Consider the following 18,819-nt stretch of genomic DNA (forward strand, 5'->3'; position numbering starts at 1 on the left):
GGTACTGTTTATGTTTCAAATGTTCATTGTGGTCGGTTTAAGACACTGCAGCTCTTTCATAATTCATAGTTTGAGTTACTGTTTGTTCAGTATTAATTGTCAGCCTTGTAAATCCAAGCTGGACTGACTGTGCATATCCTGACCAAGGAAAATAAAATTCTCACTTTGTGCAGTAATCTACACCTGGCTTTTCTGCCTCCATCCATAATAATATACATTATATAGCCTAAATGTCATCTAAAATTAATGTTTATTTGCAACATAGTATAGCAAACTATCGCATGATCAAAAAAAATTAATTTCAACAAAAAAAATGTCTGGGGTCGCCAGAAATTTGTAATGTTAAAATGGGGTCACGAGCCAAAAAAAGTTGGGAACCACTGACCTAGATGGAGCATAAGTTGAAAAATAAACATCATAACTTATATATACATAAATTTGGATGTTAGATAGGTCAGGGATAAGTTACTCAACAACCGCTTCAGCCATTTTCTTATACCAAAATAAAGGTGAAAAGGGATATGTAAGGCTTTTAGAAAAATATAAATAGAAGACTGATGTATTTTCTTTTTCTCTTACACCTGATGTAGCCAGTATCAATGATAACTGTGGTGCTGCAGCAGCTGCTCTGTTAATGGTCCGTATATGTTACATGTTCAGTAAAGCCAAGTATTTGGGCTATGATGGTAGCAGGTAGAAGATTACTGTAGTGTTCTATATGGTCAAAGTGCAAGGTTTCATTTTGCCTTACCTGTCTTGTCCTTCATAACTGAGCAGAAACTTCAGGCCTTCCCTTGTGTCTTTAAAAATCAAGGAGACCAGGAGGTTCGCAATCAGATTGTCAGGAAAGTCTCTGCATCCACAAGCATAAAAAAATATTAATGAAATAAAGCACAACATTGTCAGAAAATGTCTCGTCTAATGACAAATATTTATTTCAGATTTTAAGTGCTGCTTGTAGGAAAGCCATAACAAGAAAGTGGTTAAAACTAGAAAACCCTACAGAGGTTGAGTGGATTGACATCATTTATGACATTTTTAAGATGGAAAGAATTACTTTTGCAATAAGACTACAACAAGGTCTTTTTTTGAAAAAATGGGAAAAATGGATAAGGTATGTCAAACCAGTTCGACCATCGTTGATCTAAGGTCATGTCTTATGTCCATTTCACCCTTTTTTCATTTTTAACCCTTTTTTTTTTATGGTTTTTTTTCTTATAATTTTTTCAGTATCACAAATGTGCACCACAGCATTCCTGTTCTAGGGAGTTTAGTTCTTAATTTTGTACTGTAAAAATTACATCTTTTGTATTGCTGAGAGAGGACCAATCATCCTTTTCTGTATTATCTGTGGAGTCATGGACATATCACTGTGTGATTCAAATGTGATTTTCAGATGAATGAGAATGGTGAATTGCTATGTGAATAAACATGTGAACCATGGAAAATCCTAATAAAAAGATAATTAGAAAAAACAAACAAAATAAAGAAATAAAACACAACACAATAACTGCATATTATGTTGTCAACAAGCAGCTACCACCTGCTGCAGAGGGAACTCCTCTTTGTCAGCAATGCATAGCTTAATTTAAACACTGAGATACCACAGACGGCAGGCAGACAAGTCCACAGTCACAACACAGAGACAGAGACAGAACCCACCTGCAAATAATGGGGTGAGGTCTACAGTTATCCTCCATCTCATCACTCTGATCAGTCATCAGCAGCCAGGCTATGAGGATCTCCTTCAAGTTAGGTGACCCAGATCCATCCGTCACTCCTACATGGTCCCATCCTGAGCTCCCAGTGACACTTTTAGGGACCACACACTTCATAACGGCCTGGGCCAGACAGAGAGCAGCACTCCTGTACACAAACAGAAATGAACAAATATTAATGAAGTAAGAGGAAATTAACTAAAGTGAACCTGAAGTGCACAGATAAGGGCAAACTGTTGATATTTGTTTGCTATTTAAGTTTTTTAATGTTTTGTTAATACATAGATTGCCTATAAAGAGAAACACTGCTGAGTTTTGACAGTATTGTGTAATGTGTAAACTGAGTGTTTTGTGAGACGGTAAGAGAGATTTTTATGTGAATGAGAAGCTTAAATGGATTTAAATTCCTAAATCCCTCTAAATCTTACACATTGGGCCTTTAATATGAGATAAACACGTACACCATTACTATTAATGTTGCAAGATACTGAGGGCAGAGACTCACTGTGACGGTTTACATGCTGATCCAGAGAAGAGCTTCCAGAACTCTTTGTCCATATTGATCAGCCCACCACGGATAATGGAAGCCAGCAGATCCAGACTAAGGGCCTCTGTCTGGGGTGAGCTGACCCCTCGGAGCGCCAAGGCCCATACTCGGCCCCACAGTCTGTCCAGCTCAGTCCTGTAAACCTGAGTTCTGTCTGGGTAGCGGGCCTGGCACCGCGCTATCTCCCTCAAACATCGGAGCACGTAGGGGCCCCTCTCGCCTCTCCGCTGCTCTGCAAGGAGCTGGTGCAACACTGACAGCAGCGGGACCAGCTCCTTGCCAGGCACCATGGACGGGTACTTAGAGGTGAGCACTGCGGTGATCTGCAGCCTAAGGGGCAAAAATGACAGACTATAAATATTTTGAGTAATATCACGTAGCAACAGTCAGGATTATACTTTAACTCTCTTAGACTCTGCTTTTCCATCATAAAAGACATTAGGATGTTAGTAGTTATCTCAAAACCATAACCTTTTAACTATAATGTGTGACTGTAACCACATTAAAATACTTAAAAAACACTTATTTCTTGCTTGCCTGGTGCAGGAAAATTGCCACATCAGGCTTGTGAATCTAGAAATTCACTTGACCAACTGGGGAAAAATAAATAAACAAAATAAATAAATTATGTTTTGGGTTTTTTAAGCTATTGTTCATCATTCTCATCTTAGCTGAAAGTTGCATATTTATTCACATTAACATTGCACCCTACTATATTATACACTTTGTAGACTTATGTCATTAGATCAAATATTTCCACCTATGTTCCGAAAGAAATCCACAATTTTATTCAGTGGAGTAGGTCAGTATGTTATCTCATCTGTAAACATGAATGATGATTGAGTCACATGAGATGAGAATTCTAGTGAAAATAATTCCCATTTACTACTCTGCCTCTTTCGATTGTTTTAAGCGAGAAACCCATCGTGACAGAAACTGTATTATTTCATATTACACGACTAGATAATTTCCTACCATGGTATGACATCAAAATCACTATGCTGAGACTGCAGATGGTCCCGCAAAACCTCCCAGCTCAGTTCGATGCGGCGCCGCTTGCTGGCTGCTCCGTGAGTCGGACTCCCCATCTGGGTGGCTCTGTGGGAGGTCTGGGTCACCTCCAAGACCTGAACATCACCGTCATCACTGAACAGCTACAGTGCAGTGGCAGAAAATGTACGCGTAAACAGTCACATGGAGAACAAAAAAAGTCAAGAATCAGTCAGTGTCAGTGAAGTCAGTGTCAAGAATCGACAACTGTATCATGCTTTTTTGATGACAATCTCAGGCGTGACAGGGGTTTACCTGGTGAACGATGTCAGCTGTGAGCTGGACGAGATTATCCTTCACGGCTATGTGTCGAGTGCCTGTGACATACTTCCCTCTGCTGCCAATGTCACTGATTTCTCTGACTAAAGCATCATATAAGCTGTACAGCAAACTGTGCCACCTGCTCCAGTCCTCAGCATGAGCACCTAAAAAAAGAAATGAAAAATCTGTCTTTGGTAGTACAATAGATTTGCTGGTAAATTAAGTTGAAAAAACAAGCACTACAGGACTTTAAAAAAACATATCTAAAGTATCCAGATGTTTGTGTGAGTTCATAATTATGTGTTGTTATAGGTTTTGAGATTTTTGTGCTAGAGTTTTTAAAATACAGCAGTTTTTTGTTTACCATTTTTGCACAGTCAAAAACAAATAGTGTATCCTGTCATATCCAAAACTTTGGTAGATCATTTATATAAAATCCATGAAGAACTATGAAGTCAAAAGAAGGTAAAAAGGCACTGTTATTTTTCAGAAGCTCAGCCTCTACCTGTGTCCTGTGTCCTGGCGCCTTTGGGATGGTGAACACAAATCTGCAATTTGAAGAACTCCACAATCTCCTCTTTGAGAGCAGCACTGGGCCTCATATTGGTCCAGACATAAAGCACAGCAGGCAGAAGCTCCTCTCCTAGATGACACACTCTCATTCGATAGTTCATAGCTGCAGATCTCAGGAAGATGTTGAGAGCTGAGACAAGGTGATCCAAAACAAAGTGTTTCTCCTGCCTAATGAGATTACATAGTTTCATGAGAAAAACAGGAAAAGGCATTGACTATAAAGATCCTAATAGCTTTATAGGACATTTTTAAGGTGGCGCTGCTTTAAATAATCAGATACAATTCACTTTTAAGGGCTGGTTAAGTCACTTACCTTGCATTAAGCAGTGCTTTGGAAAAGAAGCTGAACAGGATGTTGTTGAATCCATCAGTTTGCATGCAGCAGCCCTGCACAACCGTGTGGATGACTCTACTCACCAAAACACGGTTAATAGTCTTGGATGTTGAATTAAACAAGCCACAGTACAACTCCAAAAGACCTGAGGAGAACAAAATTAAATTCAGAATTTATTATGACTGACTACTCCAGACAACTATAAACATATCACATAATATGAGGTAACGCCATAAATGACTTGTTTTTGTCAGCTGTCTCACATATAAAGTAGTAAAATTCACCAGATGAGAAATGAGGATGAATAATTTATTATATAAGATTTTCTACAGGTATTAAATATTTAGATCAACAGCCCACTGACTTTGCCATTGTGGTGGAGAGATGTCACACCAGTACTTGCGAATGGAGAGAATGTCCTTTACTAAGAGGCTGCTATAGTCTTCGCCATAGGCTGAACAGCTGTATGAGCTCTGCAGCACCTCCATCACATGTTTGACCAGCTCACTGCACTTTAGACGAGGACCGCCTGCAGAGAAAATGAGAAATACTGTAACTTCCTATCATTTTGGATAATCTTGTATTGTGCTCGTACATAGGCATTTGTATCCTAAAAGTTATCTATTCATAAAAAAGTGCCTTACGTTTGTTTGCATAGCGTATAAAGTACTTGATCAAACTGCATATGTCAGCCATCTTTTTCTGCCGTGTGGCCAGTGTACTTGCTGCAACGTTGGATTTACTTGACTGTATGCTTTCTGTCTCCTTCTGGACATAGCGCTGAAGAAACCTTGTATAGAAAAATAAATGTTCAACCGATAAACAAAAGGAAAACTAGTTCTATGGGTCAGGTACTAGATAGGTTTAAACATTTTATAAAACCAAAACAAAATGTGGAGAGCAAGATCACCTAAACACAGCATCCCATGTGAGTTGTTTGGAGCCTTTATTTTTAGGTCCAGAAGTGCGATCCAACTCCTGCACAATCTCTGGGGTACGAAGGAGTCGTCTGAAGCGTTCAGCTTCTTTCTAGAGATGGGAAAAAAGGGAAACTATGTTTTTACTGTCAATATTCCTGCAATCCATTAAAAAGAAGCATGGAAAATTGTTCAATTATCTAATATTTCTCTTCATCAATGAGAGAAAACATACCAATTTTTTTTCTTTTTGGGGGGGGACTTTTAAGTTATAATTGTCTGTTGCAATTGCAAAGACTTCATCTATGGGTTCATTTCATTTCGTTGTTGTTTTTTTGAGTAGTTTGCTGAGTAATGTTTTGATTAGTGCAAAATGGTATGGTCTTATAATGGCCTCTATAACAGTTTACGGTAGCTCAGATGTAAGCATGAATTTTCAGAACATAGAGTAATTAAGTATCTTTTTGAGTATTTAAAAGCAACTGAGATGTTTAGAAACAGAATAGAGGGATTTTTTTCCCCACATATTAAATAATGTCATTTGTATTGGTATAGACTGTAAGCCATTGAAGACCATTCACATCCGGAGGGCGGCGGAATACAGTTTGCAACCGCCGTTCAAAAAACAAAGATGTAAGCATGATGGTGTCATTTGAGGGAGAGGAGAGGCATGTTTGGCACCAGCCATTCTACACTGGACCCTGTGACAGAGGTGTTACAGCTATGGGAATAAGCACGAAAACACCAATAAAGTTTCTCAGATGGTTCACAGTTCTAGAGGGTTGTGTCTGTGGTTTGACCTCTTAAGAAGGCCGACAGTGTATAGGACCAGTTCACATTTAAAAGACAACTTACCAAATTAAAGGAATTAAAAGATTTTAAAAGCACTGCATGTTTGTGACCGGCTCTGTTCACTGATTAAGATTCACTGAGCCTGAAAAAGACTGACATGCTTTGCTTTGCTGCTGGCATTGTTTTGTATGATTACCTTCCTCTCTGTGGCTTTGTCACTCTCTAGTCCCCTGCAGCAAACCAAGAGATCATGAAGAGCCAGACTCATTTTGCTTCAAAGTGAAAGATTACACTACTGTCTTCAATTCAGAGAAGGCTGTTGTGCCTGCAAGGACAAAACACACATGCAGTCAACAAAAAGGTGGTTGTTATTCAGTCATAGCCGTTCTTTAGTGCGGTTACTAACACAGACTTGCGTTTATTCCAAGTCTAATGACAAATTATTTACATTAAACGTCTTTTATAGTGTGTTATAAATAGCTCGGAGCTACTTTAGCAACACAGTGCGCTCAGGCTAGCATCACACTTCATTCATTACCATACACTCATGTTTGTAGCCCAGAGTCTGCTCACCTCTTGTCACTGCAGCTAAAGGCCTTTCAAACATGTAGGTGGAGTTGTGATTAAAGATGCTGCAATAGCTTGAGAGCTCACTATCTTCTTGACAACTTTGCCATGTTGACGTACGCTGACAAATCACGCACGCACACGCAGGAAATTCCCGCCCCAAGAGTGATTGCCGAGTAGTCACATCACTTCCTGGTCATGACTGGAGCGGAATGTGTTCTCCAACATAAGTAATAACTCAAAACTAATCAATTATGCTATTAAACTCTGGATTAATTAATGATTTAATTTAATTGTAATAACTTCGTTTAATATGCTACGTTAATATAAGTGTTTTAATGTTTTATAGAGTACATTAGAGGGCGGCATTTCAGGTTGAACTACAATGACCAGAATTCCTTTCGGTACATTAGTTTGACGTTTCCGGGTTATACGTGCTTGAGTTCCCCGCCTTTTGAGTAAGCGGTGGTGCCCCTAGGACGACGCGTACACAATAACACCACTGTCGTTTTCTACCTGAAGCTGTGTAAATTATTTTTAAGATACTCTCCGACAACATGTAGCTCACTTATCAGTTCAGGACGTTTTAATTTACCCAGCAGGCAGTCATGTTGCTACCGTCGGACGTTGCAAGGCTTGTTTTGGGTAAGTTCCAGACTAAAGCTCTAGCAGTAGCTTTAGCGTTAGCCAGCAATGACAATAAACTGGATTAAAGCTGACATTCACCAACTGTTAGCTTGACGAAGACCACTTATTAATAGCAGTATGCTTGGGGAGACTATTTGTCAGGCGGGTTAGTTTCTTTTTTTACTCACTGGTTGATGTCTTTCTCCAGGGTACCTTCAAGAAGAAGGACTGTCCGCCACAAGCCAATCATTTATTCATGAGAGTTCGAACCTGAAGGAGTATGCAGAGCACACCACAGTAGATGGGACTATTCCTGCGTGTGTATTTGTAAGTGCATCATAAACTCATCATATAACAATACAAAGTGCAAACTGTCCATATGACTTTCTGTTCTCCAACTCTTTTGCAGTCCATTTTCGGAAAGGGTCTAACAACCATCTTGAATGAATATGTGGCTGCTAAAACAAAAGGTGAGAGTAACTGCCCTCATTCCTATCTGTAGATTAGATTTATCTTTATTTTTGTGTCATACCTTTAAATTGCCTTATCCTCTTATTTCAGTAAACCAGATAGAGCAGTTTCAGTGGTGAAATATTATGATTTTTTTTTTTTACCACTGAACAAGCTATGGTCTTATTATACAAGACCATAGCTTGTATAATAAAATCTGCTGTAATTAGGTTCACTTTTTGGAAGCACATTCCTATCTGTAGATTAGATTTATCATTATTTTTGTCATACCTTTTGAAATGCCCAATCGTCTTATTTCAGTAAACCAGACAGCAGTTTCAGTGGTGAAAATATTATGATCTTTTTACCACTGAACAAGCTATGGTCTTATTATATAAGACCATAGCTTGTATAATAAAATCTGCTGTAATTAGGTTCCCTTTTTTGAAGGACAATTCCAGTTTTTGATTATCATTAAGCCCTAAGAAGCTAATTTTGTAAAAAGCAAAACCAAAAGGGAACATATTTGCTTACTTTCAGTTTCACCTAACTCAAAATCTGTCCTCCTCTGGAATGGCATTAAACTAGCTGATGTCTATGGAAAAATTTTAATTTTCTAGGGATATACACAAACAATCAAATGATCAACACACTAAGCATATGTGTGTAAATGTTTCTACCCAAATGCTACATAGAGTATGCTACATAAAGTCAGAAACCATGTTAAAAATATTTAACACACAGTACTTGTGGTTCAGACACTTGTTTTGTTACTTTCCTAAATTGTTTTTGTTTTGCTGGAAGGGGAACACAATCATTCAAACTTACATGCTTGTCTTTGTAACTTTCCTAATGTAACTTTGCTCTGTATCTACTGTTTATATTGCACTTCACATATTATTCAATATTATGGGTATTCTTTATGAGACATTAAGCTCATAATATTGGTTTATATTGGACCGTTTTTTCCTCCTCTCTTCAGAAACACATTGCTCCCAACACAAGTAACTATACAAAATGTCTCACTTAAATATCTGTTACGTTTATGTATTGTTTTTGACTGTATTTCTAAATTGTTTTTAAGAGTCTTGTCATGAAGTACCCGCCATGATGACCTCATTGTGGAAAAAGTTAGATTTTACACTCAACCAAATCAAGTAAGTGTTTTCATCAAAACCACTGTGTTTCATTTAAACCTCACTAAACTGGAACTTTACCACTGGATTTGTCGTACTACTTTGTATTTTTTGTGCATTCTTTAGGTCTTTGCAAAATTCTCCAGCTATATCAGCATCTCAAAGAAGTAAGTCTAGTTTTCAGTTTGTTTATGGCTTTTTTTTTTCTGTGCCTGCTTACCATAACCTTAGAACATGCTACAGGTACACTCACAACATCCACAGAAAATATAGCTATGTCTTCTGTAAGTATTTCCAAATCCGTTAAATTGGGCACTCACACTGAACATGATCCATTAATGATTGCATGGAATAATAATCTGCCAGCCTGAAAAATATTGAGCCTGCAGCATCTCAACATGAGTGTAACATCTTAACATTGTGTGTAAAATATGAGCAAGAAAGGTTAATACAGCGTGGCTGAAAACAAAACATTTGAGTTCTTGGATGTTTAGCCATGGTTTATATTTTGCCAGTCTTTAATTCATCCACCATTTTTTGTACAGCACGTTCACGTGTTGGACTAGCAAACATGGCGAGGCAGCGGGTCTTGGCTGTGGCTCCAGCCGGTGGCGTCGTCTGCTCCACAGTTTCTGAGACAGTCTCCATTTTCACCCCTACACACACTTCCTCTCACTGCATGATCAGTCACTCTACCCCTGTGACCTACACCAGACCAGCTCCAGGCAGCGGCCTTAACCTGCAGAGCCACGAGGGTAGCCGATTACTAAGTACACCAAGTCAGTATCTTAAATTCTGTTATTTGTCATTGTATGTTTAATTGTAATGTTATTGAGATGGCAGTCTCATATTCTATTTATTTGAATAAACTTATGCTTTTATGACTTGAGGGAACTGCTGTTATTGTATTTAGTTTAAACCAGCGGTGCCCAAACCTGGTCCTCAAGAGCTACTATCCAGCATTTTTTAGATGTTTCCCTCTTCCAACACACCTGATGGTCATTATCAGGCTTCTGCAGAGCTTGATGATAGGCTTATGATTTGAATCAGGTGTGCAGGATAGTAGATCCAGGTAGGATCCAGGATCCAGTAGGACCAGGATTGGGCACCCCGGTTTAAACCGTGCAGTTTCAACTGAACAAAATCATCTTGTGTCTAATGTGTAATAATAATGGTATTTCTATCATAGGAGATTCTTCTGTACAGATAGTTTCTTCAGAACATCGGCTAAATCCAGGCCCAGTGTCTCCTGGACGCCGAAAATGGTAAATACGAATGGTTAATTACAGTTGTTGTTAACTTGCAGTTAATTAAGCACTAAAGAGAGATAAAACACTTAATAAATTAATGGATTGTAAGACTTATTTTTTATTTCTTTCTTGACCTATGTATGATGAATGGAAGGAAGAGGACTGGAGCTGGATCAAGTGGCACTAGCAGATCTGCAGCGACTGTTAACAGTCTCACCACAGAACCACAGGCTGAAGAGGTTGTCGATGAGAATTTCCCAGTGTGTAGATAAATATACTTTACATGTCATGATTTTTGGGGCTGAAGATGTAAAATATTGAATCAAACTACTGAGTTATACACCGTTAAAACAAATGTTAATCTCTACAGCAACTTGTGATTCAAAATGCACGTGACAAGATACTGGGGGACAGATCATTACAGGAAAAGCTTGCTGAAAACATCAACAAAATCCTTGCCAAGTAAGTAAAGAATTTGGCCTTGTTCATTGGTATTGAAACAGATTCTGCCATAAGCGCAAGCATGTTAGCTGAACAAATGTGTTTCTTATCTCGTTTTCTAATACCAGTGAGCCAACACCTCAAACGCCAAAGGCCTCTTCAAACATGGAGGTGCCAGACCAGTCCATAGATGAAATCCTGGGATTACAGGTGCTAGAAATATCCAAACAAAACATATTTTCTTATATTCATTTAACAAAAAAAGAAGAAGGAATCAAACATGCAGGAAGTCCAGGTTTGACTTCTTTTCCTGAGTGTAAATAACATTATTTACTTATTTATATTCTATGATACAGGGAGAAATCCATATGAGTGATGATGCCATTCATGACATTTTGGAGCAAACGGAGTCAGACCCAGCTTTTCAAGCTCTCTTTGACCTCTTTGATTACAGTAATTATCTCACATGCTTACATGACTTCTTTTTGAAAACAGTTCTTTTTAAATCTGTTATATGAAGATATATCTGAAAGTCATTTTGTAACAGATTTTCTTTAATGGTTATTTGCAGATAAACCCAGAGAAGATGGAGAACCTGGTGATGGAGATATCAGCAGTAGCCCAGAAGAGAGTGATGCTGCTGGACCTTCATTTATTACTAGACCCCTTCAAAGTGATGATCCAGGTATTTCCACAATTTGAAGAAGTATTCATATTACCTAAATACTACACATTATGTGTTTTATCTTCTGTCAAAGATAAATCAAAGCTGCTTTCTTAACTTAAAACATTGCAGGTCATAAAATATTATATGAAAAGAATTGTTTTCTTTGATTATTTGGTAGTGCATGTATGGAGTGGGACAAGTTTTTTTTACAAGCGACACATAACTCATTAGTTTGTAGGTTGTAATACCTGACATACAGGGTTATCAGGCACAGGTTAATCATCATGTCTTCTATGTTCTTTTGCAGGTACACTACAAAGAGATGGAAATGCTTCTGATTCAACATTAGGCAAGATGAAAACTGGACAAGAGCGCAAGACCAGAAAGTCCACTGGTCCTGCCTTATTAAAGAAAGTAATTATTGGCCCCAGCAGCAGAGCATCCAGAATTGAGAACAGTTCAGCCAAACTATTAGTGATGAGCAGCAGTCATGAGCAGCAACGAGGGGTCTCATCTGCTGACGGTAAAGAAAAGGCTCACTCCTCAATAATAGTGTTGGTGTGTCACCAATGGATATTGATGAACCACTAAATACACCCCCCCCTCCATCAGACACCATGGACACTCAGGAGGCACCGGAGCAAGCCTCAAACAATACCCCCAGCACACATGTCCTCAGTGAGTCAGCCTCATTTTCCTCATCTAGAGCCAGTGTTGCATCGGCCTCATCAGAAGCACCAGTGAGTTCAAATGCGAACAGAAAACAGGAGAGTAAACGGGCACAAGGATCTAATGAGCAACCTGTGACATCCCCTGCTTCAGCTGTGAGTAATCAGTGTAGTTTATCTTCTCCTGCACAACTTAAACTGAGCGACATTCCAACACTGACTGCTCCCCTACCACATATGTCAGTTTCAAGCAGTGGAGGAAATACACATCAAGTGCCTACTCGCTTAGAAATACCTGATTCTGCTACTTCAACATCACTTGCTATGGCCACAGTTCGAGCTGCATCTGTCTTGCCATCAACAACCACCACTGCAGCACCTGGCTCATCAACACATGCTTCTACCTCTGCAACTCCCACAGCTACAGCTGCCTCAGCCACAACTGCCTCACCTGCCCCCTCGTCCTCCTGCGCACCAGCCGCAGCAGGACCTGATGCACCAACGACGAGTATGAATACTACAAGCAAGGCTGCGGCTGATTCCAGTAATATAGTTTCATTGAAAATTATCATCAGTGACAACCAGGAAGAGGATTCTGTTAGTGATACAGCCTTGAGTCAGGCAATTTCCAGCATCTCTGGGGACAAAATACCCACCATCTATCTGTCCTCCCCAGCCAAGACCACTGCAGTCCCTGGTACACCAAAGGCCAGTTTGGATGAGGTAGCACAGGCAGTCAGTGGCTTACAGAGCTCCGAGGCACAGGCTAATCTTCTCAGTGGAGGTAAAACCGGGGCAGTCATGTCATCTCCGTTAACAGGAATATCACAGGCCCAGCAGAGCTACATAATTCAGGTACCATTGGACACCACCAACCCTTCCACTGCAAGCTATTTCCTAGTGACTGAACACCCAACATCAGATGCTCAAGGCAGACAGAAGTTAGTGCCTGCTGCTGTGTCAACAGGTCAGCCGCTTTCCCCCAGCCACTTTGGTGTGAACACACCTCGCTCCCAAGGCTTCTCCCCTGGTAAGGAGCCACAACAGTGAGCTTTCTTAAAAGACATGAAAATATCTAAATCTTAACATTGTCACTGGCTGTAAGTCGTTGCTTTACTGTTGGATTCACTATAAAATGTGCATAATTTTGTACTCCTGTCTTTTGTCTACGTCTGTCAGGCCATCTTCTCGGGTTATTGTCTTGGTTAATATTTAATTCTTATTTTAAAAATGACATACTTTGTGTGTTGTCTTATACTTGCAGGGCCAGCACTCATCTTACCATCACCTGTGAAACCTGTGGTGCTGCCTGTATCTGTTATGGGGCAGAATCCTTTGGGGAACGTGCAGATGGTGTCAAATCAGGTAACATTAATTATCAACATTGAATTCAGTTATCACTTAAGCCTCGATGTGTGAACTGTAAAATTAAATGCAAAGCTACCATTCACAAATCCATCACAAATGCAATATCTATTAAAATAACTGCCCAGCATTAGCAGTTAAATAAAGGCCCACCACACACCTTTTGTACCATATGATGTACATGATACTTGTTTGTTTACTAAAATCTAGATTTTCCTGACATCTTAAAATCTAAATTGCCCATTTCTGTAATGTTTACCAAGACTGTTACCCAAGTAATAACAATCCCATTACATTAAATATAGTATATTTTGTAGAGGAGAGTTCTACATTGTCCCCTTGTCCCTGTTCTCTTCCCTTTTTATCTGATGTTAATGTTTCCAAGTTGATTAATACTGTATATTTTATTGATCACTCTTTTTAGTTCCATCATTAGGAATTAATGCATAATTTAAATATTGCTGCTTACAGGGTACACTGGACAGTTTTAGTGATATTTAGAGCTAATTCAGCTTGTTGCATTTACAGCTTGTTGCTATACCAAACCCAATTGCAGTGCAACAGCCAGAAACTGCCAAGCCTAAACAGTCTACAACAGCTGGTAAGTTCCATGTTAGGCTGGATCTGAAATTGCTGTAAACTAGAATTATTTATTGCTTGAAAGTGAATGAAAATTGACTTTTATATTAAGGTTTATGTCACCAGTGTACTTGGTCCTACTGAAAGGCAGGTTTTGTGATCTCTGACATGTCTATTTTTCCTCAAGGTGCTGAACAAACTGTGGGAGGTCGAGTGGTTCAATCATTATTGGCTGAAAACACCGGTCAGCAGAATGTAGCCGTGGGTCCAATCCCCAGTCACAGGAGAATTCTTTGTTTCGATTCATCTGGTGAAGTCCAACAACAAACTACGAAAAGAGTAAACGCTACAGCATCAGCTCCATGTGTAGCTACACCCCGATCTGTCCCACAGACTGTGAAAGATCATTCACAGTCAGTCCCTCGAGCAAAGCCTGCTATCCTGGGTAGTAACAAGCCTAAAAGGAGGATAGAGACTGTCCGTTGTTCAGATGTTGGCCAGTTTGGCAAAGGACTGATGAAGGAGCCTGAGAAGACTACACCTCCACAACAGAGCCAGAAAGATGCCATTAAAAAGAGCTCACGCAAACAAGATCATACCCTCCATATCAAAGACCCTCACAGTGCAAGTTCCAGACAGTTGGACAGCCCACAGTCTCCAAAAAAGTCAGAATCAGGAAGGAGATCCAAATCTACTGAGAGGAAACATAATCATGGTGTGGATGATGATGGAGCAAAGGCTCACAAATCACAGACTTCTGGGTCGGTGTCCTCAGATTCTCTACTGAAATCAGGAGGCAGGAAGGACAAAGAGGAGAGCAGCAGAAAAGAACCTTCCAAAACCCGAGAGGGCCGCAATGAGAAGAAAACTGCATCTCAGGAGATTCCAAATGTGACTGCTAACAAGGAAAATGAAATGAAAGGTAGCATGCAAGAGCAACAGTCACCCCCTTCAACCTCAGGACCATCAACAGTCTCCCAGCCTACATCTAACATTCAGTCCAAGACTACAAAACCCCCTTCAAAGACCAGTTCTCTGGCCAAACAGGCAGCTGAGATGCTGCAGGACATCCAGGGACTGAACTCTCCTTCAACCCCCAGAGGAGGTGTTGGCAGTGCAGACCATCTTCCCCGGACTCCTGGAACTGGACGCATTCAGGAGGAGTCTGCTGACTCTCCCAGGACTCCTTCCCGACAGAAGAAAGACAAAGATGCAGAGGGGACCCCCAAGCGTCTAGTGCCACCCAATACCTCAGATGTCCCCACTTGCAGCCCTGCGAGTGAGGCCGGTAGTGAAAACAGTATTAACATGGCTGCTCACACACTCATGATTCTTTCCCGTGCTGCCATCGCAAGAACGGGTACTCCCCTGAAGGACAGTCTACGTCAGGAGGGGGTTGCAGAACAGGCTCCCTCAACTTCAAAAATGTCTAAGAAGCGCAAACAGTCTTCACCTACATCCAGCCCCCCTGCAAAGAAAGAGTCAAAACGATCTCCTAGCACAAAGAAAGATCGAGTGAGTACAGCACAAACACCTAATTTTTATTACATATAACTGAGGTTTTTAGTTGTTTTTTTGGAGATAAGTAAGAAATTCTACTGGTATTCTCTCACAATGAAAATCTAGAAGTAAAAAAAAAAGTAGTATACAGTAATTACGAGATATAATACTAGCATTTTTGCACATACGGATATAGTGTTCCATTTATTTTTAGATAAATATTTAAAATGTGCTACTTTGGCTCCAATGTAGCTTCCTCTGCCTCTGCTGTGTTGTCTGAGCAATGAGCTGTGCACAGCTTTGTCTGACTGGTTAACAGTCACCACTAGTAGCCTATCAACACTGGAAAGAGAAACATTTATGTTTTTACCAACATATTCATAATAAGTTGTTCAGAAAACTGAAAATTAACAGTATATATTATTGAAGTATTACTGAATTGTTGTTTTCTTATTTAGATTTTTCAGTTGTCTTAGAATTCAATCATCAAAACAAAATTTGACATCAGTATTTTAACTTTTACATTAAATGTTTCCTTGGCTACTGATAATGGGTATCACTGTTAGCCCTGGAAAAAAACTGGGGATACACCAATATATGAGCCAAACATCTGTATTAACTGATATGTTCTCAAATCAGCCAAATATTGGTAACTGCTTATGATGTTTCATTTCAGTGGTTATGGCTGATATAATCTGTTTTTATACCATTGCCCTCTGGGGTGGGCAGGGGTCCTTCCGTTCTTCTGTCGGAGATTTTTGTTCAACCGATTTCTCTGTCACTTCATCCGATTCATTTCAAATTTCACACACATTCTTCACCACTAGGGGGAGTGCAGTGCACAGTTGGATGGCGAATTTCAATTTTGGCTTTTTTTTTTACAAATTTTCTTTTAATTTCAGGTTATAAAATTTGTAAAACCGATTTCTTAGATACTATTTACCCAATTCTTTTCAAAATTGACACACATCTTCTTTACATGTCCCGTTCTCTATTTTTTTTTTTTTTTAATTTTTGAAAAGATTAATGGTTAAGTGTCAAAGATAATCCCTGGGTAGGCAGGGTATCATTGAGCTGGAGGGGCAAAGTGTTGTGTGACCGGGCGGAGGTGTTGATAAGCTCTGCTTACTTTTTCACTTGTCTAAATCTTCTTTTCACAAATATGTCTTACTAAATTTGTGCTCATTCAAAGATGATGTAATGAAAGACCAAAAAGCATTTAAACAGTTCAAGGCACAACAACAAAATAAACAGAAAAAAACATTGGTATCGCCTTCAGCTCTTGGCCAAATTGTCATTTTAATTTATATTTATCATAGCATTTTACACATAATGCATTCCTACAGTTAACCCACAGTGTGTCACTGCTAATGTAAGCACAGGGCCTAAAACAGATCTTAAATATAGTTTAGGCTGACACAGCAGCTAAGACTGACAAAGGACAGCTGACTTAGTGCAGCTGAGTCTGATGTATGCTGTGCCATGTGTGATAAATGGTTTAGAGTGTATTTTCAGAATGAATGCCCTTGTTTTCACCACCACCAACACTGGCCGGTACATAGTTTTAATCCTGATCAAAGGCCTTTCTGTTTTTCTGGTCAACCACTTTTTACAGTTTTACAGATTTTTTATTTAGGTTGTCAGAAAGGTTTTACCTCCGTGGTTCCCAACTTTTTTTGGCTCGTGACCCCATTTTAACATCACAATTTTTTGGCGACCCCATACATTCAAAACGGATACATTTTTTTTGCTAAAATTAATTTGTTTTTGACCATGTAATAGTTTGCTATACTATGTTGCATACAAATGTGAATTTTAGATGACATTTAAGCTATATGAATATATATGGAGGCAAAAAAGCCAGATTGAGATTACTGCACAAAGTGAGAATTTTATTTTCCTTGGTCAGGATATGTACAGTCAGTCCAGCTTGTATTTACAAGGCGACAAATTAATACTGAACAAACAATAACTATGACTTATGAAAGAGCTGCAGCATCTTAAACCGACTACAGTGAACATTTGAAAGATAGAACAGTACCACAGTGCTTCAGTTTCAGCTTCAGAGTTTGTCATGTCTTTTACGTACTGTGATTGTCTCTGTCAGCTCACCATATATTTTTTTATTAGTAAGTTGTTTTTGTTTTTTTAGCAATTACTAGAGATTTCAGGCGACCCCACGTGGGGTTGACCCCAAGGTTGAAAAACACTGTTTTACCTTAACGGTTTATATATGTAATAAATGGTTGAACCAGAGTAACTTCTCAGTGTTATAAAATGTCAGTGATATATTATTGCTCATGTAATTCTGAATCTTTGTTTTATTTGATATTTTTTTTCTCCTCTCTAGGAAAGGAAGAAACTTGTAGACTGTTTCCCCCATGACCTGGATGTGGACAAGTTCCTGTCTTCACTTCATTATGATGAATGAATGCATACACTGAAAGAAAGGACTACCATATCACTACCTGCTTAGGTTACTACCCAGGAATAGAACAAGCCATCTGCTGAACCAGTGCCTATGGTTCCTATTAGTAACCTTGCCCTAGACCTTATAAGCTGTAATGACCTACTGAGCCAATGAGGGACTTGATTCTGTTCAGTGATATCCTGTTAGGTCCAGCAGCTGCAGGGCAACTGAGGCACTTTGTTGTATTTTTGTCCTCACGTTCACCTCTGTTTAATTTATCATTGTTTTTAGTACTATCAAACAGTTTCATGTTTTTTGAGCACTTTGACAGAATAGGTGCAACATGTTCACATGGGATCTCAGTGACTCAGCATTTGTTGGTCAATATTTGACTACAGATCGACGAATCCAGTTAATAGAGACTGACATCAGCTTGTAAAAAGTAAATTTTGTAGGATGTCTGTAGCTGTAATTTTAATTACACTGATTTGAACATTGAAGGTCTGCTTGATTTTTTTTTTCTTTCTTTTTTTTAGTTTTTTTTTTTTTTTTTTCATGGTTACAAATGTCAGATTAAATTAAAATTAAAAGTACTATCAATGTTTCTGAGAGAAAAATGCATTGAGTAAGTGGTAGAATCAGATACATTCAGTGTGAAAATTGGTTCAGCTGTTCAGATTTCCCCCCTCAGGCTTCATTCAGTGTTTACCAGACAATACTGTAATAAATTAAGGAATCATTTATATTCGTCTGCTTGTATTTTTCATAAAGTAATATTTTCATTAGTGCATGTCTAGAATTGATAATAAATGAAGGTTAAGGACATAAGCATCTTGTAATCTTGCAAATTGATGTAAGTGTTCTGATATCCCTTGCCATTCCATTGTATAACATTAAAACGATGAAATACAAGAAGTCTTCAACACTGCAAATGTTCAGGCGTGAACGACGTTGCCTTTTTGTTTTT

The 18,819-nt window shown here is 39.1% G+C and overlaps 2 protein-coding genes across 3 annotated transcripts in view; one reads left to right on the forward strand and one right to left on the reverse strand.

Annotated features, from left to right (window-relative positions):
• The window catches only part of atm (ATM serine/threonine kinase), a 33,434-nt gene extending 26,555 nt beyond the window's left edge, over positions 1–6,879 (reverse strand). For both annotated transcript variants that reach the window (XM_030152311.1, XM_030152310.1), the window contains exons 1-12: positions 6,766–6,879; positions 6,389–6,517; positions 5,394–5,512; positions 5,128–5,273; positions 4,848–5,012; positions 4,463–4,628; positions 4,082–4,317; positions 3,571–3,740; positions 3,241–3,419; positions 2,224–2,595; positions 1,663–1,866; positions 752–853 (exon numbers count right to left, since the gene is read on the reverse strand). In XM_030152311.1, coding sequence (XP_030008171.1) covers positions 752–853; positions 1,663–1,866; positions 2,224–2,595; positions 3,241–3,419; positions 3,571–3,740; positions 4,082–4,317; positions 4,463–4,628; positions 4,848–5,012; positions 5,128–5,273; positions 5,394–5,512; positions 6,389–6,460 — 1,931 coding nt within the window. In that variant the 5' untranslated portion in view covers positions 6,461–6,517; positions 6,766–6,879. The remainder of the gene's footprint in view (positions 1–751; positions 854–1,662; positions 1,867–2,223; positions 2,596–3,240; positions 3,420–3,570; positions 3,741–4,081; positions 4,318–4,462; positions 4,629–4,847; positions 5,013–5,127; positions 5,274–5,393; positions 5,513–6,388; positions 6,518–6,765) is intronic.
• A 337-nt stretch (positions 6,880–7,216) lies between these two features.
• Positions 7,217–18,597, forward strand: npat (nuclear protein, ataxia-telangiectasia locus). Its single transcript, XM_030151638.1, is given in 18 exon segments — positions 7,217–7,404; positions 7,595–7,713; positions 7,796–7,856; positions 8,921–8,993; positions 9,099–9,139; positions 9,518–9,751; positions 10,162–10,237; positions 10,377–10,482; positions 10,593–10,684; positions 10,792–10,873; positions 11,020–11,116; positions 11,235–11,348; positions 11,638–11,862; positions 11,865–13,028; positions 13,263–13,363; positions 13,892–13,964; positions 14,130–15,457; positions 17,793–18,597. Coding segments are annotated over 18 exon segments (4,104 nt in total). The 5' UTR covers positions 7,217–7,367; the 3' UTR covers positions 17,874–18,597.
• The last annotated feature ends 222 nt before the right edge of the window (positions 18,598–18,819 follow it).

The sequence above is a fragment of the Sphaeramia orbicularis genome, chromosome 13 (assembly GCF_902148855.1).
Source record: "Sphaeramia orbicularis chromosome 13, fSphaOr1.1, whole genome shotgun sequence".
NCBI classification, from domain to species: domain Eukaryota; kingdom Metazoa; phylum Chordata; class Actinopteri; order Kurtiformes; family Apogonidae; genus Sphaeramia; species Sphaeramia orbicularis.